This window comes from Ictalurus punctatus, chromosome 19, assembly GCF_001660625.3.
Source record: "Ictalurus punctatus breed USDA103 chromosome 19, Coco_2.0, whole genome shotgun sequence".
NCBI classification, from domain to species: Eukaryota; Metazoa; Chordata; class Actinopteri; order Siluriformes; family Ictaluridae; genus Ictalurus; species Ictalurus punctatus.
Window position 1 is genome coordinate 7136814 of NC_030434.2, and position 26493 is coordinate 7163306.

The following is a 26493-nucleotide window of genomic DNA, read 5'->3' on the forward strand; positions in this document are numbered from 1 at the left end:
AGAACTCTTTTGCACTAACGCCATGGCAGACTGGAGGTCGCCGACTAACGATTTCATATACTCGTTATAATCACAAACAGACTTATCCTGCAAAACACTTTGGAACATGAGGTCAACTGGCAACCTTGGCACTCTACAGAATAGTAAGTAAAAAAGGGCAAAACCTGTTGTTTCGTGTGCTGTACAGTTGTACACAAAAGTCATGGTCTGTACCAACTGCGGCCACTTCTGCTTAGACCTAGGTGGAAGGGACCTCAACATGTTTCTTAATGTCCTATTGAAACATTCGGTATCACCATTCCCCAATGGGTGGTAAGGAGTGGGTCTAGACTTGTCGATGCCAGCCAGTTCAAGAAGCTTGGCAATCAGCTCGCTCTCAAAAGTAGCCCCCTGGTCAGAATGGATGCGTTGGGGAAATCCATAGACACAGAAAAAAAACATCCCACAGTTTCTTAGCCACTCTTTTCCCTGTCTGGTATTGACACAGAAACACATGCGCTAGCTTTGTGAAGTGATTTGTGATCACCAAAACATCCAAAGATTTGTTGGTCCGATCCTCAGCAGACCAGAAGTTGATGCATACAAGCTCCAACGGGGCTGTGGTTTTAATACTCTCCAAAGTGGCTCTTGCTGCAGGTCCCGGAGTTTTGCTGAGGACACACCTGGGACATTTCATCATATAATCCCACATATCACGCTCCATATTGAGCCAGAAAAACCTCTGACGGGCTAAAGACAAAGTGTGCAGCTGCCCTTGATGACCTGCCAGGTTGTGAACACCTAAAAGTGCCTTAGATTTTAAGGATTTAGGTAAAACAAGTTGGAACTTCTTGTGCCTGGTGAGCGGGTCTTTAATGGCTCTGTACAGGATTCCATTAAGCACTGAAAGTTTGTCCCACTGCTTCAGATTCTGCAACACGCATAGGTTTTAATTGGCGCATTCACGTCTTGATGGTCTTCGCTTCCTGCCAACATAATAAGACACTCTAGCAATGACAGGGTCTTTGTGCTGATGTTCTTGCAAGTCTGTCAGTGAAAGGGAATGAAACACTTCTTCATCACCACTGATTAAAGAGGTCAGATGTTCAGCAAATGATGTTGCTCTACATTCAGTTCCTGTTTCCCATTCATCACAGGAGGACAGAATGGAAGACATGTCGCCAGCAGACACTGATGTATTCAGCCCAACATCAAGTGGACCTGATCCTAATTTTTGTGGTTGGCAGGCAAGTCAGAACACCTCTTGCACATTTCCATCTTCCACACTGTGTACTTCTCCCAACAGTTCAGAATAAGGCTCTGACAAAAACTGTTGACTCACTGGCCTGACAAACGGCTCCCTACTGAGTGCGTCCGCCACCACGTTGAGTTTTCCAGGAACGTATTTGATCTCAAAAGAATATGGAGCAAGTTCCGTGGCCCAAAGCTGCTTGCATGCGTTTTGGCTTGGTCATAATATATGTTAGCGGATTATTATCCGTCCACACAGTAAACTCATGGCCTTTAAGACAGTGACTGAAGTTTTCACACACTGTCCACTTAAGAGCCAAGAATTCCAATCTGTGTGTAGGATATTTAGATTGGCTGTGGCTCAAAGCCTTACTAGCAAACGCTATTGGTCTCTCCTTGTCCTCACCAGCAGGGATCTGAGAGAGTACTGCACCTAGGCCATCTAAAGAAGAAAAGGATGCTCAAAATCAGGATGAGCCAGTACCACACTGTCAACAAGGGCCCTTTTTAACTTCTCAAAGGCCACATCACAGCCTGGGGTCCAATCCTGGGGCTTCAACTCCCGAAAAGTGCCCGGTCTCTTGTGACAACCAGCAGCTTTCACTGAGCATTTCTGGCAAGCTGTTAAGCCAAATAAGGGTCTAGCAACATGTGAGCAACCTGGAATGAAGGCTTGGTAGTACAGGACCATGCCAAGAAACAATCTTATCTTTTTTGTGAAGGTGTGATCCCGTCTTCCTTCATTAGATCCTCCTTCTTGAAAGCAGAGATGACTTTCACCTTCCCCTCATCAACTGAGACACCAGAACCATCTATCACATGGCCCAGAAACTTTATGGATTTTCTTAGAAAGTGACACTTTTTAGGTGCTAGCTTCAGGTTGCTGGTTCTCAATCGAGAAAACACAATCTCCAAACGTGTTAATGCTTCCTGTTCAGAAGGTGCAAAGACCAACAAGTCATCATTATAGCAGAGAAGACTGGAAAAGTTAAGGTCACCAAAAATGCTGAGCATGATGCGCATGAAAGACGCGGGGCTATTGCAAAGGCCTTGAGGGAGACGATTATACTCATACAAGCCCATTGGCATTGTGAAGGCAGTGTATCGTTGGTCAGACTCATGGAGCGGGATGTTGTACAATCCTGAAGTTAAGTCCATGGTGCTGAAAAGCGCATTACCTCCCAAGGCTGTGAGGCAGTCAGCCTGAAGGGGTAAAGGGTGGGCATCTTTGGTGGTTTTAGCATTGAGCCAGCGAAAATCAGTCCAGACTCTCAGATTACCATCTTTTTTCCAGACCATGACTAAGGGTGATGCATACTTACTCACAGATTAGCTGATAATGCCTTTCTCCTCCATCTCAGACAACACCTCTCTCAATTTCTGATAGTGGGCAGGAGGGATACGACGATAAAGCAGACGGAATGGGCGTTCATCATAATGGTGGATCCTGTGCACAAAATTATTTGCCTCTCCACAATCCAAGTTATCCTTGGAGAAAATATCATGGTAGGACACAATAAGAGCCACCAATTTCCTCTTCCACACCTCAGAAACCTCACATCCATCCATGTCAATATCTTCAGACCATAGTCTCTCAGCAATCGTTCTGGATCAGCGGATGAAGCAGTTTCGAAGGGGTCCGAATCAGGAACGTGACAATGGGTTCTACTTAAACCCTACATAACAGTGAGATTCTCCACAGCTAGACAGGAAGAAACGTTGGCCAGTTTAATGTTACGGCGAAGAGTCACTGATGTTGGATTATGCTTTAGTATTTTCATTGGCACCCATCGATTGCCCCACATTGGTGTTACTACACATCCGACAAGGATGTTTCTAGGTGTCGAACGTGCAGTGGTTGGCTCATCATTTATAGTACTTCCTGGGGAAACAGGTACATTAGTTGGCAATTTGCCCCAAATAAGATACTCACATCTCGAAGTAGAGTTATTGCCTGACAGAGTTTCACAGTGCCAAGTTTGTCAGTCTGTTGAGGCCCAGACCATCGGGAGATGCCACTCAAAAGTTCCAGGAATTGCTCACACTCAGGATTACTGTTATCGCAGGAAACAAGCTCCCAGTACTTGTCATGCGACTTCATCTTCTGCATAACACATTTGATCACATTGCTTCCCACTATGAGCTCGTCTCTTTGTCCAGGCACCACAAGAGTTGGAACGACAAACTTAAATAAATGGACTTCAATCTCCAAGTCGTATGCACACTTTGGCACAGTTGTAAGGCCACCACAGCCAACTAGAACCACATTACTGGGAATTGTGAGGATGTGGAAGGAGACCATCAGCTTGCAACTTGGACTCACCCTCCTCACTGAGCATGCAGGATATACTACTAGAATCCAGTAACCCGTTTAATGTGTAATGGTCGCAAACTGTCACAGGAGCATAAAACAACTTACTTGCCCCATCAACTCTCTGAGACCCCACATATAACACAGTTTTGTCTTCTGGCAATTGCTGCAGCTGCTCACAAAAATATTTTTGTCTCCTTAGCGAGCGTTTTAGAAAAATTGCCCATGCTACCCCTCCCATCACATGAGCTCTTCAGTTTAACTAAGCAGAATCTGAGGGAGTCACAGGGCATGCTAATTTAGGACAGTCACTCTTAAAATGGTGAGGACTGAGACAGTGATGACATAGCCTCTAATGTCTACAATGTGAGTACGTAGTGTGTTCCCTGGATTTACAGACCCTACATGCATAGCCTAAGTTTGTTTTGAAGTCAGAAATTTTGCCTGCTTGAACTGGACTCGATGAAGTTAAAGAGGCAGTGCACAATGACAGGACTCTATCCATCATGCCAACCATGTGCTGAAGACTGGTGTCTAGAGAGAATGGAATAGCATTAGGATTAAGTTGATTTACAGGAGGCAGCGACTGGGCTGGCATGGGAACAGGCTGCTGAGGAGAACTGGACACAGAACTGGGACATGCCCAATGTTGTGGATAAAAAATGTCATAAAATAAACATAAGGGAGAAGAAGGAAAAACGGACACCTAGACACGTAGAAGCGGGATTAGGCGGACATTGACAGATTGGAATTACGAGCAATTTAAGAGCAGTAATAGTCAAAAAAAAGTCAAAAAGAAGTGTACGAGCTGAGGAGTGCTAAAAACACACACACACACACACTCGTGCAGTCAAGGGCGGGCAAGTAGACACAACATACATAAACACACATGAATAACTTTAATAATATCTTATAGTAATAGAGAAACTCTATAAAAAACAGAATAGTAGGACATGCAGGACAGTAGAACTGTAATGATATTAAGAAGTCGGAAGTACAGTAAACCGCTTTTCAAGTAGTATAAATATATATAAACTAAGAAATATAGTGCAAATATGAAAATAAATTATAAACGAGAAATACAGGAAAAAAAAGGAAAATATAACTTACTCATGATTCAGATGGTGAAGATTCTCGTCTCGCAAGGAAAGCCTTAATTTTTAGAGAACCATGAAGAAAGCCAGTTATAAGGGTGGCTGCCCCCCCCCTCGAGATAACGATAAGACCAAGGTCCCTCCCGGTTGTTTAGTCGTCTTGCTTACGTCATTTTTTTAACCTAGGGAATTGAGAATCCTGGTTTTTGAAAACCTAGGTAAATGAGAATCCTGGTTTTTGAAAACCTAGGTAAATGGGAATCCTGGTTTTTGACAACCTGGGTAAATGAGAGTCCTGGTTTTTGACAACCTAGGTAACTAGAAATTCTGGGTTTTTGTTTCCTGGGTTGTTGGAAATGCCTGGGTTCTGATTTTATGTGTAAATTAAAACCCCTGCTTTCAATTCTATGGGTAAGTGAAATAGGCCTTTTCTGGAAACCTATGGGTTATCTAGTGTGTAAATACAGTATAAATACTGGAGCTTAAGCTCAGGATATTGGGATCACTTTTGAGAATTCTCATCGGTGTGGATCTCGTGTGGTGGAATGGAACAATAAAGCTGGACCCTTGCTTCTTCTCACTCACGGCTGGTGTGTTTTTTCTATCTCCAACTGGGCTCAGAGGTAGATGTGAGTATTGGCTTCTAAGTTGAGTTTTAAATGTTTTTGGGTAATAGGCTAAATTCGAGCCAACATTTGGCACCCCAGATGGGACTGGGCTAAGATCTATATGTCTGGAATCTCTCCCGTGGGACTTCGCTCTCTAAGCAACAGACAGGCCGTATAGGAAAAGGCATTGCAGACGCCTGTTATGTCAAAGCTCTGTTTTAGTGGTCTGTTGTTACGATTGAGAAGCCCCGGGGTGGGAAGAAAGACTAAGTGGGTCTCCAAAAGAACCTGGAGTGAGTGAGAAGAGGTAAGAGAAGTGTAGATTGTAGAATGTACTTTTTATAATTGTAATAAAGAAATGGTATATGTGTTGTGTGAGTGAAAGTCCTGCAATACCGCTGGAGGAAGGGAAAAAAAAGGTAGAAAAAAAGAGTAGAGAAATAGAGAAGTACTCCAGGGCTGGATAGAAAGCAGGTGGAAAATGAGGCCTCAGACCCCAGATACCGGCTACTAGACTAGACTAGCAGTCTAGTGGCGGCTGCATTGGTGGGGACCCCTAATACCGCTGGAAAAGGATTAGATAAAAGATAGATAGATTAGATTCCAGGGCTGGATAGAGAGGGGAATAAATCCTGGGCCCAGGTCCGGGTCGTGCAATACAGCATGCCCGGTGTATGAATGGAATATGTACTAACAAATGTGTGTGCTTAAAATATATGTGCTTAGAATATGAGTGTGGTGTGAGAGCGTGTAAGTTTTGGAGACAGGGAAAAAGTATTTATTAGTGCTCTGAACAAGAGCTCCATACATTTGACGCTTGATAAGATTTAGGGAAAAAGAAAAAAGGGGGAAAAAAAAGGGAGAATAATAATAATAATTTTTTTTGAAAAAGTTGTATTTAATTTATGTGACTGTAAGCTTCATACATACGGAGCTGGTGTGAAGGCGTTTTATATTCTGAGACCACAATGGTGTGTATGTAATAACTAAATATGTGTAAGAGAGTGTGTGACACAATGTGTATATGAGTGTGCCGATGTTGTTGATAGAAAGGGGTGTATGTGTGTGTTCCTATCTGTTCTTATCTGCGCAAGCAGGCCTGTCTTCTGTGTGGAAAGGAAAAAAGGAAAAGAAGAAAAATGTGTGTGTGTGCGCACTTCAGATTGAGCTGACTAATATAGAACAGTGTGAGATTTTTGTTTTAAATTTGTTTTAATGTTTTGAATCTGATATGGACTTTCTGTGAGTCGGGTGTGACTGTGTGACTGTGTGTATTATAACTTTATTGGTATCAATAACTGCTGTTTTAAAAACTGGAGGAGCATGCAAGAATTGTAAACAAAAAAAAAACAACATTTTTTTTTGTTTGTTTTTTTAATATTTTAGGCATCTGTCAGACTGCCCACTGGGTGAATAAGAACTTCCAGACCAGTAATATATAACAAAATTGTTGAGAAATCAGGGAGTCAGTCCATTGGGACCTTTTCATTTATATTCCATAAATTATGAAGGTGTTGTTCAGTTAAATGACAAATAATAATACAATTTAATTTTTGTTTAATTACCCAAAATTGGGTAATGTTGAATAGGTAAATATTATGTCTAAGAATATTGTAAACATGTAAGAATTGTCTGTTGTGTGAGGCTGTGTGAATTACCTAAAGTTAAACTTAAAACTTATAAGAGTAATTGAATCATTTAACTTAATTAATTAATCATCATAAGTAAATTGAATGTATGTACTCTGAGTGTATGTGAGTCCCTAGGGAGGCTGGCTGGGCCAAGTACCGACGGAAGGGAAAAGCGGGCGTAAATCGGTACGAGATAGGCTAAGCAGGCGGGAACAACGGACAAGGTAGGAGGAAAACATTTGGCTGTGAGGCATAACTTAGTGGATTTAGGGGGTGTGTACGACCGACTTTAAGGGCTGAGAGGTGTGAGACACGACCAGAGTTATGGCTGAATGTAAGAAAAAGATGAGCCCGATAGAGAGGGTGATAAGCAAACACTGTACAGATGAGAAGGACATTAGACATTATTGTAAAAAATGGAGTGAGAAGACTAGTGGTGAGTGGAAATGGCCCGAGGAAGGTACTTTTGATGAACAGCTATGCCAGATAATGAAAGAGAGATTAGCTGTATGGAATGAACAGAAAAAAGGCTTGAGAGTGAGGGAGAAATGTGTGAAGACAGAGAAGATAGTGGACTGGTTTGTGGAGGCAGGGAAAGAAGAGAAGGAGAAGGACAGGCGGCAGAGAGAACGAGCAGAGGCGGTGATACGGAAGAAAGAAGAAAGGGAAGCAAGCCTAGGAAAAAAGATAAAAGAAGCCATTCAGGAGGAATTGGCCGAGGCCCCGCCCTCATATAATCCTCAGTACCGCCCTCCAGTGAGACCTGTCGGAAGTGCCCCACCCGCCGGGCTCTACATGATGCAAGACCTGGAAGACAGAGAAGATGAATGGAAGGAAACTAAGGTGGACATAAAGGGAACATTCACCGGATACCAAAGAATGAGGCATCGCATGCGGGAGGATGGAGAACGTATCAAAATGGAAGAAGGAGCTGCCGGATACGAGGATAGAACCCCGGTCGAGAGCGAAAACCCACGGCTGGACCTCCCACAGGTAGGCAACAAGGAGAGGGACAGGGAACTACAGGAGTATATGAAAAACTGGACCCGCACTCCGGGGTGGCCGGAGCACAGGGAGATTCCCCCCAGCACTAGCACCCCGAGGCCAGGGTCACGGCCGATGGTGCACAAGCAAAAGGACAAGGAACTGGAGGAAATACAGGAGCAGGAGGGGCATGGGACCAGGGGCAATCAAGAAAGTTGTCGGAGCGAGAGAGGGCACGAGGGTGGAAACGGAGCACGAGGGGCTCCACATACCAAAGGAGGAGGAAAAAGTGAGCCGAGAGACAATGTGGGGCGGATGGTCCGTATAGAGGGGGATGTGGTGCTCTCCCCATATGCTGTCGAGGAGGATAAGGAATTGGAGGGCAGGATTCGACGGCTAGAGAACGGGATATCATTCGGCGTGGGTAAAATGGATGAATTGAAAAATCTCGCAGGTCAAGCGTTCCAAATGGCGACTGCTGTGAAGAATAAGTATGCGCACAAGCCGCGTTTGGGAGAGTCAAAATCACAAAGGTCGAGAAGAGCACTGAACCAGTCAGCAGGAAAACATGTGAAAAGCCTGAGTAAGGCCTCAAAAGTCCTAATATATCACCAGCAGAAGAAGAAGCAAGTAAGTTCAGACATGGAACTGGACGACCAAGTGGGGACTGAGAGCGAGGGGACTGAAACAGACAACGAAGGAAAAGTTGAACAAGACGTCAATGAGGAGGAGGACTTGGACGATTTGAAGCTTAGAGGAGCTAGAACACTACGGAACAGGGAAAGCCTGAGGCCCCCAGTGAGATTCGAACCTGGTGTCACAGCGTGCTTGGCGCATGCCCGCTCCCAGTCGGAGCCCAGCCTTACTCAGATGCCCCTCATGGTTAAAGGAAAAGCCCTACATTATGCACCCTGGAGTTTCATGGACCTAACGGGCCTGATCCAACGATTACCCAACATGTGTGAAGGGGGGCAGAAATGGATTACACAGTTTGAGGAAAAAACATCAGGACAGCACCTGGCGATAGGCGATATCAAAGCCATTCTCTGCCAAACAGTGGGAAAGGGACTGGCTGAAGAAATTTTCGATGGGGCAGAACACAGGGATTTGATAGACGACCCCAAGGCTGATGCCATCCCATTTGGCCTATACCGACAAGAAATATGGGATGCTGTGAGGAGTATGTATCCGGCTAAGATGGACCCTGGGAAGCTTGAAAATATAAAACTGAAAGACGAAGAAAACGTGATAACCTTCATACAAAAGTTTCAAGATAAATGGAGGGATGAAACAGGTGCCAAATGGGACGATTCAGTGGCAAGTGTGGGACTGTTCAAACTGCTATTGAAGAAGGCTCTCCCTGGGGAGGTACAGAAGAAGTTAGAGGAAGTGGTGGGGCTCAACGCAATGGAATGGGCTTCATTTCTGGCACATGTGACCCATCACGTGGAGCAACACAGGAAGCTGAAAAAAGAAGCTAAAGATGCTACTGAAACCCTAATGAGCCAACTCTATAAAGCACAGCTCGGCGAACTGACCAGGACTAAACAGGAAGAGAAGGAAAGGAGGAGGGAGCACATTAAACAAGCGGCAGTGATGGTGCCCCATCCACAAGCGTCAGCCCCAGCACAGGCTGACCCTATGCTGTTGGCCAAGGGATACCAAGCCCACCCACAACAGCAAGTCCCACACATAACTACTATGCTGCACCCCGACCAGATGGATTACATATATCATATGAGGGCCCCCATGCACCCGGGAATGCCACCTGCCTGGGGAGGGGACGAGGATACGGACGGGGTCGAGTTTTGCCAAGGCCAGATATGGCAACTGAAGGGTGTTTGGGATGCGGTGATCCTAGCCACTTCAGGAGAAATTGTCCACGTGTCCCACGACCAACTTGGGGAGACCGCGTGGATAGGGCTGAAAGAAGAGGTCAGGTGCTTGGACCGAGAGCACCGGAGAGCTATGGAATGCCACCTCGGTGCCAACCGCTACCCCCAGTACCCCAAGGTGGCCCCATGTATGGCCCCTATGGGGAGCCGGGACCCAGCCAGAGTTGAGGAGGCCGAGAGAAGCCCGGGGGGGAGCTCATGCAGTCCGTCACCACACTGCATCCAGAACAAGAGCCAACTGTTACAGTGACGATCGGAAACACCTTGCAAGCACCTTTTATGATCGACACTGGAGCTACATATTCAAGTATAGGGAAAGAAGGTTCACAGCTCCCCCCCACCTGTAAGGCTATTCAAACTATGGGCTTCTCAGGAAAAATACAGACCTTACGATTCACCGAGCCTCAAGAACTATCTCTGGATGGTGTGACAATACAAGCACCACTGTTATATTCGCCAGGAGCGCCTGTTAACTTACTGGGACGTGATGCCCTGTGTAAGTTGGGAGCTCAGATACAGTGCGAAGCGACTGGGATTTGGGTGACGTTCCCCAAATCAATATCCACACAATTCTTACTGTTGCACGAGCCACCTAGCACCGCCCGTAATGTGAGGATGGTATACTGGCTAGAGATGTCCGATCCAGCTAACTCGGAACTCTGGCACAGATACGCAGAATGGAAACCATGGTTACAGTACATGCGGCCCGATTGCACCGAAGTGGAGGCCCCTTTATATTGCACTATTAAAAATGATGACGGTGGACGAGACCAGGAATATGCTCAGCTTTGGGAGGACATGGAACAGGGACAAGTAATGGACATTAAAACCATGGAAATAATAAGCGGCCCACAGGGAGTGGTGGCTATTATAAAGCTCCCAGATAGAATCGCTAACTGGTATCAGCTGGAAGGGACAGCGCCCCATGTCACACTCATGGTCACCAAAGGCCTGGAACGGGAAGAGGTAGAGCCAATGATAGGGCAGGCAAAAGAAGTACAAGAGTGGAAGCCAACTACCAATCCATCCTTGCACAAGTCGCCTGATGGAAAGTTTGTGCGAATCTCAGTAACAGCAGTTGATACCGCCGTGGCCACTAGTGTCTGCATATGCACGAACACGGACCGGAGTGGTTTACAAATGGCAGTTAAGGCAGCAAAAGATCAGGACAATGAGGAAATACTGAAAACTATTCCAGAACAGCTATGGACAAAACATCCGACCGACGTAGGGTTGGTTAAATCCGCCGACCTAGCTCAGATTAAGGTAAAAGAGAATGCAAGGTTGCCCTACCAGAAACAGTATCCGTTGTCAGTGCAAGCTAGAGAAGGCATACGGCCCACAATACACGGATTGGTAGAGGCCGTAGTTCTAATCTCCACGCGAAGTCAGTGCAATACCCCCATTTTTCCAGTTAGAAAACCTGACTCAGAGAAGTGGAGGCTAGTACATGATTTGCGTGCTATTAACCAAATTGTGATACCGGAAACACCAGTAGTGCCAGACCCACACACCCTATTGTCGAACATTCCAGAAGGGACCAAATGGTATACTGTCATAGATTTATGCTCAGATTTATGCTCTATTTTTTAGCGTGCCACTGCACCCAGACTCACAGCATTTGTTTGCTTTCACATACGAAGGGCAGCAGTACACATACACTAGACTTCCGCAGGGATACTGTGAAAGCCCATCCATATTTAATCAGGTACTGGCTCAAGACCTCTCAGCCCTGGAGTGCCGTAGCACCATCTTGCAATATGTCGACGACCTTTTGATTTGTAGTGCGTCTAAAGAGCAATGCCAGCACGACTCTCTAAAGGTTCTAAGAATGTTGGCCGAAAATGGCCACAAAGTAAGTAAAGAAAAGTTGCAATTTTGTAGACAAAAGGTGGAATACCTAGGTCGTGTGTTAGAGGGAGAAAGCCGTATTATAGCACCAAAGCATGTAGAGGCCATACGCAAGGCCCCACAGCCAACCACCGTGCGACAGATGTTGGCATTTCTAGGAATGGCGGGGTTCAGTCGTCCATGGATATGTGAGTTCGCGCTAAGGGTCCAACCATTACGGGATATGATTAAAGCAGCAGACCAATCACAGCCAAATGCCCCCCTCGTCTGGACTCCTGAAGCTCTAGCTGCACTCGCAGATATTAAAATGGCCTTAATGACCGCCCCTGCATTGGCTAACCCAGATTATAGCAAACCTTTTCACCTCTATGTATCCGAAAGAAAGGGGTACGCATCGGCCGTCCTAACTCAGCAGCAACAAGGGATGGGAAAACAGGCCATCTCCTATTACAGCACGGCTCTTGATAACGTGGAAAAAAGGATGCCCCCCTGTTATCGGTCTTTGGCAGCGGCCGCATTTGCATATCAGAAAGCGTCCTCAATCACCATGGGGCACCCAGTTACATTATATACGACCCATGCACTGCATGCGCTCCTAACGAGTCAGACCTTTGTGATAACGAACTCCCGTCGAACAGGATATGACTCCATTCTGTCAGCCCCGGAGCTCACCATAGAACGGTGCACCACGGTGAATCCGGCCGATAAACTGGTAACCCCGATAGATGGTGTACCCCATGAGTGCGTAGCGGTATCAGAGATATTTTTGAAAGCGCGTTCAGATTTGGAGAACTGCCCTATTGATAATGCTAAGCATACGTATTTTGTGGACGGTTCCTGTTATCGTACTGATACGGGCAATAAGGCTGGGTTGGCAGTAGTAGAAGCACGACGAAACCCGGCGACGTTTGAGGTAGTGATGAGTGTTCCGCTCCCCCAACCCTGCTCGGCCCAGCTAGCTGAACTACGGGCGTTGACAGCTGCATGTAATTTGGGCCGTAATGAGAGTTGCAATATATATACGGACTCAGCCTATGCTCATGGAGTCTGCCATGTGTTTGGACCAATCTGGGCTCAAAGGGGATTCCAGCGGGCAGATGGGACCGCCGTAACCCACGGGGAAGCGATTTCAGATTTACTATATGCTATGACATTGCCCGCGAAATTAGCTGTAGTGAAATGCAGGGCACATAGGACCGATGACTCCTTTATCACTAAAGGGAACTCACTGGCGGATGAGGCAGCTAAGAAAGCTGCCGTAGGGCCGGGGCAGATGATGGCCCTAACTCAGCCTGGGGAAAGTCCGATGCGGCATCCGCAGGTAGACAATGTGGCCCACTTGGTGGAGCTGCAGAACACCGCAGGTGTGGCTGAAGTATCGGCGTGGATAAAACGGGGGGCGAGAAAAGAGGCGGGTACTGGATTGTGGCGCAGCATAGAAGGATTGTGTATAGCCCCAGCCAGTTACCTCCCGCTCTTGATCAAAGAAGCCCATGGCTTGGATCATGCCCATAGAACCGAAACTATCCGAAAAATCCGTCAGGAATGGTGGTCCCCATTTCTGGCCAGTATGGTGGACTATGCGTTGAATAGATGTGAAGTGTGTATCAAGAACAATGTGCGAAAGAACTTCACTGCTCCTTTAGGACATATTCCCCCGCCGACAGGGCCATTCCGGCATATAATGATGGATTATGTAGACATGGGAGCAGACAACCGGAAAGAAGGGAAGCGCTACATTCTAGAAGTAGTAGACCGCTTCAGCAGGTGGGTGGAGGCAGCTGCAACTTCCAAGGAAGATGCAAGGACCGCGGCTAAATTTTTATGTCGCGAAGTCATTCCCCGGTTCGGTATTCCAGATTTTCTGAGTTCGGACAACGGTACCCACTTTGTGAATAACATCATTGACAATGTGGCATCAGCCTTGGGGATAGATCATAAGCTAGGATGTGTGTATCATCCTCAATCCCAGGGCATGGTAGAACGAGTGAACGGTACCCTAGTTAATAAACTGGCAAAAATATGCGAGAGCTCTCGCCTGAACTGGGTACAGGCCTTACCACTGGCCTTGATGAAGATGCGTTCTCAGACCAATCGTATGACGCACTTGACTCCTCATGAAATGCTTACTGGGCGCCCAATGCCTATGGCATTCACCCGAGGTCCATACACAGGGCCGTCTTTGGCACAATTGGAGGACGAAATGCAGGATTATGTGCGAACCCTCACCAAAGTCCATAGACATTTGTATTCACAGGTTCGTGAGGCAGTCCATGGAGAGAGCGAGGTACGGGAGGACGTGCGCCTAGTGGCACCGGGGGACCAGGTATACATTCGTGTTTTCAAGAGAAAGAGCCCCCTTGCGGGACGTCGGGAAGGACCATTCACCGTGGTCGCTGCAACCCCCACGGCTGTGAAAGTAGAGGGGAGGAATTACTGGTATCACTTGAACCACTGCAGCAGCGCCGAACCAGGTAAGGGACCGCTACTGCAAGACACTACCGACGAACAACCATCGACCTCAAGACTAGACAGTACAAGGAAGCCCACTGGGGCAGTGGTGTTCACTGATAGTGACAGTGATTCGGGTGCATCCCTGAGCCCTGCCTACGGCACTCGAGCCCAGAATAAGCGGCGAGCTGTGGAAAAACTCGATAGACTGTATCAGTCTGATGCCAGTAGCCTCACCGTTCTCACGCCCCAAGTAGAAGTGACGGGTGTAGTTATCTGCCCACAGGAAGTTGTAACCCCAGCAACGGAGGATTTTCTGTCTACATTTGCCACTCTCTGTCAGGACCTTGACGACACCGCTTTGCCTCTGAGCCTAATCAACTCAGATACGCTACAGTCTCTAGCAGCACAGTTGAACTTACCCGAGCTTACTCCTGAACGTCAGTCTCCGCATGAATCCTTGCGCACTCCCCTACCCCCGGTTCCGGAGGGGACCGGTGGAACAAGCTCCACAGAATAGTAGCACGTATGTGGGTAAACTGATTTTTACAGCAGGGCTAATAGCACTCTTTTTCTTTTTCTACGACCCAATGTTTAAAAGAAATGCCCTGGATTCCTATTATACATTACGCCCACTAGCGACTGCTACTTCCCGCACAGCCCTCTATCCTCGTATTAGGCGTGTTCGATCCTGGACGGCCCCTGGCTCCACTATAGGTTCCCGTAGCTCGATGTGCGCGTTAGCTCTCCTTAGACTCGCCCATGAAGAGTCCCTGATTGGGAGAAGTCCCTATTTGGCCTCATTCACTTTCTCCCCAGCTCGGTCTGTGGAGATTCGCGTAGGACATCTTAGAATTACTGGTAGGGCACGGTCGAGTAGATGCTCCTTCGAGCTGCCCACGATTGGCCCCCTGTGGCTACCGTTCCTTTGCTCGGCTACGGCATGTTCTTACCATGATAGTACAGGGTCACCCTTCGCATCCCGGGCTCTCCACCCCCTCCTCATTGCCCCGATGTCAACTCCGATCGCACAAAAATTAATGAAATTACAATATTATTCAATCTCTACCGCTAACACTTCGCTCACGGAGGAGCAGAGTAACATGTATATGGCATGGATGGTCCACACTGCTCGATCTGTGACGGATCGCTCGTGTCTCGTATGTCATGATCGTAGCCTCACCCCCCATTTTATGCTGCCTATGGGGAACCTCACAGAATGTCTCACCAACCCCTATTCTGTTGATTTTTTGTGTCCTACTGTGTGCCACCTTGGGGCCCTTTCAGCTGATTTTGGCCCATCGTGGATGCACAATGCAAGCTCCTCATGCCTGTTTCACCCTGTAACCACTCAAGTGTCGACTTTTGTCCGCGTCCAACCGTCTCTGCCCTCGTTCTTTCCCATCTGCCTCTGCTCCTCTGTTGGCGTATATCCTGTGGGAAATGTGTCTGCCCGATGTAATGTCTCCCTGTTCGCTAATGATTTGCAAATTGAAACCCCCTCTGTTTGTGATTCACCCCCATGCACCCCCAACATGGTAATTCCCCTACCTGATCTTAGTGGTGGTACTGTTCCCCTTGCGGATGTGTTCTGGTTTTGCGGGGGCCAACGTGTACGCCAGACCTTGCCTGCGGAGTGTCAGGGATGCTGCGCCCTGGTTAGGTTGGATGGTAAGACCCGTGTTTTGTTGGTGGCTGACCGACCGTCATCCGGCCGGTCCCGTTCGCGCCGCGACGTGGCCCTATGGACTCAGTATGTCCGTGACGCTGATGCAGCGAACTATTCTGACTGGGCTGCTGATGAGACCGTCCATCTTGACTTTGGGGTTACCCCCGTTGGCGTTCCTGCTCGCTACAGAGCCATGGAGGCCGTTGGCAGTGGTGTAGCGTCTATTTTGCTCCCGGCCGTGCAGATCAACCGCAACGTGGCATGGATAATTTACATGTGGTACAACGAGCAACGCTTCATTAACTACTCGCTGAGTGCTCTCGGACTGGTCCGTGATCAGCTCCATGCCACTTCCCTCATGGCTGCTCAGAACCGTTTTGTCCTGGACCAGATGCGGGCCCCGGAGGAAGGTGTCTGTACAATGATTGGTCCCGAGTGCTGTGCTGCAATCCCTTTGCACACTGGTTCTGAGGGGGCCCTCTCCAAGGTCCTGGGCCAACTACAAGCCCTCCAGACGGAGCAAGCGGCTAACTCCGGCTTTGGGTCTAGTCTTCGCCTCCCGCCGTGGCTCTCCTGGTTTCTTTCTGGAGATTGGACTGCTACCCTGACCCGCTTGGGAGCGTCCCTGTTCGTCCTCCTTCTCCTTATGGCTCTGGTGGCCTGCTGTGTGATCCCCTGCGCACGGCGGATGATGATGTCCTCAGCCTCCTTTTCTGGCCAGTATGTTGTTAAGGGTGAGGCGTTACCGCCTCAACGGGGGGTGGTGATTGAGACCATGCGACGGGGGTCAATGAGCAGCGACAGCAGCGACAGACAGGGGTCAATGAGCAGTGACAGCAGCAACACCAGCGTCTACGAGAACATGAGACGGGACATGAGCCAGGACTGATGGGAAAGGGGGCGCAAGGACCCGTTTGTACAAGGTAGTGGCAAGGTAATGGGCCTATCCGAGACAAACGGGACCTATTGGTGTTTTCTATATGTTCATTTGTGTTGCAGATCTACTGAACCCTGAGGGGTGAGAAGAAGATGTGATGATCCATACCCTGGGTGTAAGTGCTAGCCTAACCTCTCCCCAAAGGGTGGTTCTCTACAGTACGTAAAGTGCTTGAGCCGAAGACAACTGGAATACAGAGGGATACTGCCGATAGAGACTGTTATGCCGAGTGTTATAAAATGCTGTGATATGTGACATGACATGTAATGTGATGGGCAAAAAAAAATGTGACGCAATCAGGCACAGAAAAGTATAATGGTGCTGCTGAGCACATAGTGCTGGCAGGGTGGGAATTTTTCCTCGTAAGAGGTTTTTTCGCCCACCCCTGACTGCGAAAGACTGGGGTTTGGTTTTTGAGGGGAAGCAAGAATCTGCAGGTCCCGACAAATACAAAACTGTGGGCTGACAGGCCTAGTTGAGAAAGATAGGGACGTGTAGATCAAGTAGTTAGTTACTGTAGTGTACTCATACGTATGGCAGTAGTAGTAGTAATAAATGATTCAGTTAATAAATGAACTCAGTTAATCTTATAATCGATGTAGGCAAACAAACGTATAATCAAGGTAGTTAAATTCGAAATGAGATATATATATACATAGTTAAAAGGAGAAGTAAGTTAAGGGTTAAGAGTTATGGCTAGGTACATCTACACATGTCCGGCGCAAAGTGGATGTAGGGGGGTCCTAAGGCCCATTCTCCAGCTGCCAATCTACTATGAGACCCCGGGGCGCACAACACTAGCACGTCTCCCACCAGGTCTACAAAACCTCCTCAGCTCCTGTTCGGATCAGTGTTGCGTAGAAGTGGTTAATGTAAGGGACCCATTGGATTACGGGGACGACGGGCGCAGGGATTATGGCCTTGTTAGAGTAATCCTCCGACAGCTAGCGGGGGACGGCCATGGGGTGCGGCAGAACCAGTTCCTCCACAGATACCCGCTTAATTAAGGTAGTGTATGAGGCTTCACAGCCTCAGAGGGGGAAATGTTGTGGATAAAAAATGTCATAAGATAAACATAAGGGAGAAGAAGGAAAAACGGGCACCTAGACACGTAGAAGCGGGATTAGACGGACATTGACAGATTGGAATTACGAGCAATTTAAGAGCAGTAATAGTCAAAAAAAAGTCAAAAAGAAGTGTACGAGCTGAGGAGTGCTAAAAACACACACACACACACACACTCGTGCAGTAAAGGGCGGGCAAGTAGACACAACATACATAAACACACATGAATAACTTTAATAATATCTTATAGTAATAGAGAAACTCTATAAAAAACAGAATAGTAGGACATGCAGGACAGTAGAACTGTAATGATATTAAGAAGTTGGAAGTACAGTAAACCGCTTTTCAAGTAGTATAAATATATATAAACTAAGAAATATAGTGCAAATATGAAAATAAATTATAAACGAGAAATACAGGAAAAAAAAGGAAAATATAACTTACTCATGATTCAGATGGTGAAGATTCTCGTCTCGCAAGGAAAGCCTTAATTTTTAGAGAACCATGAAGAAAGCCAGTTATAAGGGTGGCTGCCCCCCCCTCGAGATAACGATAAGACCAAGGTCCCTCCCGGTTGTTTAGTCGTCTTGCTTACATCATTTTTTTAACCTAGGGAATTGAGAATCCTGGTTTTTGAAAACCTAGGTAAATGAGAATCCTGGTTTTTGAAAACCTAGGTAAATGAGAATCCTGGTTTTTGAAAACCTAGGTAAATGAGAATCCTGGTTTTTGAAAACCTAGGTAAATGGGAATCCTGGTTTTTGACAACCTGGGTAAATGAGAGTCCTGGTTTTTGACAACCTAGGTAACTAGAAATTCTGGGTTTTTGTTTCCTGGGTTGTTGGAAATGCCTGGGTTCTGATTTTATGTGTAAATTAAAACCCCTGCTTTCAATTCTATGGGTAAGTGAAATAGGCCTTTTCTGGAAACCTATGGGTTATCTAGTGTGTAAATACAGTATAAATACTGGAGCTTAAGCTCAGGATATTGGGATCACTTTTGAGAATTCTCATCGGTGTGGATCTCGTGTGGTGGAATGGAACAATAAAGCTGGACCCTTGCTTCTTCTCACTCACGGCTGGTGTGTTTTTTCTATCTCCAACTGGGCTCAGAGGTAGATGTGAGTATTGGCTTCTAAGTTGAGTTTTAAATGTTTTTGGGTAATAGGCTAAATTCGAGCCAACACCTAACAGCGCACTGGCTGCAAGCTGACAAAGACATCATATGTTGTGTTCTTGGAGAGACTCTCTTTAGATCCCTCTGATGACTATCCAACCGCTCCTGGACCTCAGCAGCGCTCCACTGCTCAGCTGGCTTAAACTGAAAAGACATAGCGAGACATGGGTCTGGGCAATGTGAAATAAACATCATGACAGCTTCAGCAGCGGGATCCTCAACACTCTTATTACGTCTGCGCAAGCGCTCCTCAGCAACATCTATAGCTTTGTTAAGCCGTATCCAGTAATCCATGGGACTTTCATCTGCTCTTGGGACAGTATTATAGAAGTCACCCATAGGCATGCTTGAGTAAGCCAACTCACTGAAGTTGCGTTTCAGTATGTCAAACACTGCACTTGGAAGCTCACTGGCACTCAGCTCAGGGCGGCTTCGCAAAGACACCTTATCCACATCCCTCGCTTTGCCAACCAATCTGCTCATGATGAGATCAGACACATCAATTCTGCATTTCATTCTGTTTAAATAACTGCACTTCATATCTTCACACTCTGCACAGTAAATGAATCACTCTTATCGCCCCTGAAGAATGGTGGAGGTGCCGGATCTTGCTGTACTATCACCTTCAGGCCTAATGCATCAATACACTCATTGGGGTTCTGAGACTGGCATGGTGGACTAGGCTGTACTGGGCTGGGCTGGTGCGCAAGGTTAAGGCTAGCTGAAATACTCTCCCCTATTTTCTGAGCCAGATCTGAAATGATGCCCCCTAATGACACAGGAGTAACGACACATTCAGCATCTGGGCGCGTGATTGGGGTAGAGCTAGCTGTTGGACCTACAGAAGCACCAATCACTGAACCAACTGCATGCACATGGTCAAGTCCCACATTAGCTTTGGCTCTCCCTTTCCCATAACAATGAGTAGTAATTTCAGACACTCCTTCACTGCAATATATTTCGGGTCCACCACCCCTGCCCAATGGGAAAATGACATTAGATTGTTTCACAGGGCTGAAATTGTCTTGGCCAATATCTTCAAACATGTTTAAAATGGAAAGTGAAAACACATAAAATTTACAAATGACTGCAAATGAATATGCCCCACACAGGAAAACCTTTACCAACTGGCAAATGTTCAAGTACAAATCATATACTTCATACACGCAGGGAAGTATGATGCTCAAAGGCCACTGAAGCGTCCTGGTGTGCTTATCACAAAGTCTCTTCTTTAATATGCACCAACAACGAACGAAAGTACTTCGGAGAAAAAAAAGGTCAAAGTCGAAGTAAATTAAACTCTTTACCGTTCCTTTAAGATTCAACAGTTCGTCTTGCGATGTCACACGCTGTTCATCTCACTCGTGCACCCTCCTTATGCATGAACAAGGAGCTGCAACAAATGACGCTGATGAGGAAGATGACCGGGAGGGAAACCTTTTCAGGTGTTGTTCCACCTTCTCCCAACCCAGAGTGAGAGGTCTCCAAATGACCAAGAGTAGCTGCTTCACGCTCAAGCAGGATTTGGATGCCGAGCAGGACATTTGGATGAAAATATGACTCATGAGGAGGCAAGTAATTTTTGTTCTTGGTCATATGTTGTTTGACTAATTGAATATGTTCAGATGAGTGTCTAGTAGCTTGGTTAATTTAATTATTTCATAATTGTAGTCTCTTTTTCCCTGTAAAAGATATGTGATGTGCTCTCTGAATTATACCCAAAGTTGAAGGGTGTCACTGGTGGTTGGCTGTTTTACAGAACAGGAGGTAAGAATTGGAAGCAGGTATAGTATTGGTTATCACTTCATTAACTTGTGTAGGTGTAATGTAGATGTGTAGGTATGTGTATAGCCAATAATGGTTTTGCATCTATATGTTTTGTTTTCACTTAAAGGTGTTTGGGGACATAGAAAACTTGTTGTGGTGGCCCCTGCAGACTGTGGCTATACAGGAAGGATACTAAAATCGTCAAGAATACTGTTGTATATGTAGCGCCACTCCAGGAGGAGCTTGACACTACTCCATTGCCACCAACATCTGAGGCCTTCCGCAACATGCCAAAGGCAATATGTAAAAAATGCAACTCATCCTATCTTCTTCAAATTCTTCCTGACCACATCAGCTCATGCTCCGTTGTTATTGTGGATGACGCCGAACGAGGCAACGGTGAACAGGTAATCTTTCTTGATAAAATAAAGAAGAACTGGGGAACAATGAACACGTAATCTTACTTGATACAAGTTTGGAGTTGTGTACTGCTATGGAAATTACTAATTTTTACTTTGTAATAGTTTTGTTCTTGTTCTATTTCATTGTCATCTGAGGATGACACCTAAGAAGGCCATGTCATGTCACTGAGATCAGTACAGATTGTTTATCTGCTTACAGAGACAGAAACATGTTCTTCTGTTCTAGGCTCGTCTAAACATCTTCGAAGATCCTAAAACAAAGCCTGTTTGAACTGCCTCAAACTGTTTCTGATCAGTACACAGAATTATGTCATGCTCTGCGTTTCATACATATAGTAATGGTTTAGTACATGGGCTTCAGAGCACTCTCATTATTCTATCCTGCTTTATTCTATCCTGTATTAACCATCTTTCTGTAATAAACCTTTTTACCTCCAGAGGACGAGTCTGTGAGTGTTGTCTAATTTCCACAACAATTTGGCATCCCTGGGTGGGCTGTGTGAGTCTTTTCAGCTTTTCTGGACAACAAACAAACTGGAGGACGCTTGTGGAAAAGTTTTCACCCTGAAGTCCATGTTGATACAGGCGGTTTGTCCTTTATTGTGCAGAGCAAAAGCAGCCTTAAAACTGACCAGTAGAAATCATCAAAAATACAGGTTTAAGGTAAATTAGAATTTTATCAAGTCACTGAGTATTGCTATCTGTATGGAAGGGAGTCAATGATATAAGAAATGCGTGTATTACATTGAGCTATTTCTTATAAGAAGTTCTGGGAACTTCGCCTCTGATGTCAGAGATATTGGTGTTTCTTAGATCACAGCTTCAAAACTAAGATATATACTGACGGGTATATATATATATATATATATATATATATATATATACATATATATATATAGAGAGAGATAATAATGGTAAAATATTTGCTAACGGAAAGAGTCTGTTTCGAGCAATAAATAAGTAAAGAGAGTACTTATTAAGAAGCACAAGAGGTGCAGTATTTTTACGGCGGATTAGTATCAAGTGTCATGCCCCATTGACTCATTCCATCACATCAGCGGTACATGATATATTTGGCAAATTTAACGCACAAGTAAATTTTATTGAGATAAAAAAAGAAGGGAAGATATTACGTGTTGATATTTCTGTAAAGCTGCTTTGAGACAATGTCTATTGTAAAAAGCGCTATACAAATAAAATTGAATTGAATTGAATTGAATTGGAAGAGAAAACTATAAGTCCTACCAAATCGCTGTATGTGGACTCGCCCTCATAGGTAAACTCTTTTACATTCTTAAGGTTTGCTCTATTGAACCTATAAGTTATTTGATTTATTGAATGTCTAGAGATTTGGCACACATTTTGAACCTTTTCTGTCTGTGCACGAGAATGCATATTCACTTGATTTTCATAAAATTTTAAAGTGATAGAAGGGTTAAAATGTGTGTGTGTGTGTGTGTGTGTGTGTGTGTATATATATATATATATATATATATATATATATATATATATATATATATATATATATATATATATATATATATATATATATATATATATATATACAGTGAGGGAAAAAAGTATTTGATCCCCTTCTGATTTTGTACGTTTGCCCACTGACAAAGAAATGATCAGTCTATAATTTTAATGGTAGTTGTATTTGAACAGTGAGAGACAGAATAACAACAAACAAATCCAGAAAAATTTTATAAATTAATTTGCATTTTAATGAGGGAAAAATGTATTTGACCCCCTCTCAATCAGAAAGATTTCTGGCTCCCAGGTGTCTTTTATACAGGTAACGAGCTGAGATTAGGAGCACTCCCTTTAAGAGTGTGCTCCTAATATCAGTTTGTTACCTGTATAAAAGACACCTGTCCACAGAAGCAATCAATCAATCAGATTCCAAACTCTCCACAATGGCCAAGACCAAAGAGCTCTCCAAGGATGTCAGGGACAAGACTGTAGACCTACACAAGTGTGGAATGGGCTACAAGACCATTGCCAAGCAGCTTGGTGAGAAGGGGACAACAGTTGGTGCGATTATTCGCAAATGGAAGAAACACAAAAGAACTGTCAATCTCCCTCGGCCTGGGGCTCCATGCAAGATCTCACCTCGTGGAGTTGCATTGATCATGAGAACAGTGAGGAATCAGCCCAGAACTACACGGGAGGATCTTGTCAATGATCTCAAGGCAGCTGGGACCATAGTCACCAAGAAAACAATTGGTAACACACTACGCCGTGAAGGACTGAAATCCTGCAGCGCGCGCAAGGTCCGCTGCTCAAGAAAGCACATATACATGCCCGTCTGAAGTTTGCCAATGAACATCTGAATGATTCAGAGGACAACTGGGTGAAAGTGTTGAGGTCAGATGAGACCAAAATGGAGCTCTTTGGCATCAACTCAACTCGCCGTGTTTGGAGGAGGAGGAATGCTGCCTATGACCCCTGGAACACCATCCTCACCGTCAAACATGGAGGTGGAAACATTATGCTCTGGGGTTTTTTTTCTGCTAAGGGGACAGGACAACTTCACCGCATCAAAGGGACGATGGACGGGGCCATGTACTGTTAAATCTTGGGTGAGAACCTCCTTCCCTCAGACAGGGCATTGAAAATGGGTCGTGGATGGATATTCCAGCATGACAATGACCCAAAACACACGGCCAAGGCAACAAAGGAGTGGCTCATTGAAGAAGCACATTAAGGTCCTGGAGTGACCTAGCCAGTCTCCAGACCTAAATCCCATAGAAAATCTGTGGAGAGAGCTGACGGTTCGAGTTGCCAAACGTCAGCCTCGAAACCTTAATGATTTGGAGAAGATCTGCAAAGAGGAGTGGGACAAAATCCCTCCTGAGATGTGTGCAAACCTGGTGGCCAACTACAAGAAACGTCTGACCTCTGTGATCGCCAACAAGGGTTTTTAAACCAAGTACTAAGTCATGTTTTGCAGAGATGTCAAATACTTATTTCCCTCATTAAAATGCAAATCAATTTATAACATTTTTGACATGCGTTTTTCTGGATTTTTTTGTTGTTATTCTGTCTCTCACTGTTCAAATACAACTACCATTAAAATTATAGAATGATCATTTCTTTGTCAGTGGGCAAACGTACAAAATCAGCAGGGGATCAAATACTTTTTTCCCTCACTGTATATATATATATATATATATATATATATATATATATATATATATATATATATATATATATATTGTGAGGAATTAGCCCGGGGAAGGGCGGCGTACAGACCCACAGGAGACAGAAGGATGGTTGTAAGCGGTGGTTTATTGTGGCTAGGGTGAAGTGAATGGGTTATAAGTGGATAAGCGCGGGGTTTTGTGGAGGCGTGGAGGCGTGGCGGCCGGCGGAGTCTACTCGTGGCGGAGGCGGGATTCCCGAGGCGGGGCGGGGGTTTTCCCGGGCCGGCGTCCTCCGTGTGTGCGACTCTCACTATCCGGCGGTCTCGTCCGCGCTTGTGCCTTCAGAAGAGAGGGAGAGAGAGAGATTAGCGTGGGGCGTGAGGTTACCGTCGTGATCGGAGATTGCACATCGCTGCAAACACGCACGGAGTCCGTCTTGACGCTACGATATTCTCCTCCCCCTTCCCAGCCGGAAGCGCGCCCTTTTATCCTCCTCCGCCGTCGCCTGAGTGGTAGGACTTCCCCGTTGGATCCGCCAATCGCTGGCCGGAGTCGCGTCAGCCCCGCCCTGCCGCGGCGGTCCTTCCGGCTGGCGGAATGTTCGGCAGGAGGCTGCCCACGTCGTGCTGGTGCGGCAGTTGGAGAAGGAGCGATTTCCTTCTTATGTGCGCCGGCACTCTGCCGGTCGCGACAGTACCCCCCCCTCAGCTCCGAGCCTACTGCCGCTCGGTGGTGGGCCCAGAGGGTGTCGGTGAGGGCTTCTTTTAGGGCCTGGAAGGCCCTTTCTGCATCGGCTGTCCACCTCACCTGGTCTGGCTGGCCCTTCTTTGTAAGGTCTGAGAGGGGAGAGGCTACAGCAGAAAAGTTAGGCACGAACCTGCGGTAGTAGCCCGCCAATCCCAAGAAGGCACGTACCTGGTTTTTCGATGTCGGACGCGGATAGTCCTTCACAGCCTCGATCTTCTTTAGTTGGGGCTTCAGCATTCCCCGTCCGATACGGTATCCCAGGTACTGGGCTTCCGTCAGCCCTGGGTGACATTTCTTTGGGTTCACTGTCAGGCCAGCCTCCCGGACGATGGGGCCCACCCTGTCAATCCTTGCTTGCCCCTTCACACGTCGCCGCGATCTCCGGGGCCCGGCTCTCGGTACCACCCGGAATCCGGGCCAGTCTCGTCCCAGGAGGAGGGGCACGGGGAGTTTGGGGATGATTCCGACCTGAAGGGGCCAGGTGCCGGCTTCGCCCGGATCTGGACCTCGGCTGCGGGGACTTCCCGGGTGTCCCCATGGACGCAGGTCATGGTGAGCGTCCCGCTTGGGCGGCGTCCGTCAGGCAGGATGGAGGGCTGGGCGAGGGTCACCGTGCTCCCGGTGTCCAGTAGGGCGGTTACCGGTTTCCCTTCGACCCACACCGTCAAAGAGGGCGCCTCCGGCGGTTGCCGCTGATGGAGGGCGCAGCCTGCGAGCCATGGCTTTGTCGGCAGCCAGGCGGCTTCCCTCTCCGGCTCTGTAGGCATGGACTCATCTCGGGGGTGTTCACAAGTGGGCGCCCTCTGGGGGTTCCTCCAGGTGCAGGGCCGGGTCTGGCGGTCGGACCGGGGGCCCTGGGCACCGAGGGGCCGATCGAGGTGCTGCTGCTCCCCGGGGTCGAGCTCTAGGGTGGCCAAGGTTCGCTCCAGGACAGTCAGGAGTTCCTGGGGCGTAGTTGTGGCATGTGCCCCCACTTTCTCTGCCACCTCTGAGGCGGTATGCCGATCCGGCCGGAGCCATCGTTTGGTGATCCGGGTGAGGGCGCTCATCTGGCACCGTGGTCGGGCACCTGGTCGATAAACCCAGCGATGGAATTCAGTAGCTGCCTGGCCAGGGGTTCGGCCACACCATGCCAGGACTCCCTCCTTCATCGCCAGGTAGTCTGCGGCCTCCTCCGGCTCGAGGGCATAGTAGGCTGTTCGGGCCTCTCCCGTGAGTAGTGGGCCAAGGGCGCGTGGCCAATCTTCACGGTCCCACCCCTCCCGGCGGGCGGTACTCTCGAAGGCTTCGAAGTACGCCTCGAGGTCCTCTTCGGGGCCGAGGGGGGGTAGTAGGCGGCGGATCTCACTGCTTGCGTCGGGGAGAGGCTCGGAGGCGGCGGGGGCCTCAGTCCTCATGGCGATCAGTGTCTGTATGGCGACCTGAAGGCTCTCGGCGAGCTGCTGTGTCACAGCGTGCTGCTGGAGGCTGGCCTCCAGCAGGTATTGCAGGGTGCGGTCCATTTTG

At 47.0% G+C, this 26493-nt stretch overlaps 1 protein-coding gene across 1 annotated transcript in view; it reads right to left on the minus strand.

Annotated features, from left to right (window-relative positions):
• The window catches only part of LOC128635459 (zinc finger protein 239-like), a 103245-nt gene that overhangs the window by 7597 nt on the left and 69155 nt on the right, over positions 1–26493 (minus strand). The window contains exon 3 of the mRNA XM_053688517.1: positions 2409–2417. Within this exon, the coding sequence (XP_053544492.1) occupies positions 2409–2417 (9 nt within the window). The remainder of the gene's footprint in view (positions 1–2408; positions 2418–26493) is intronic.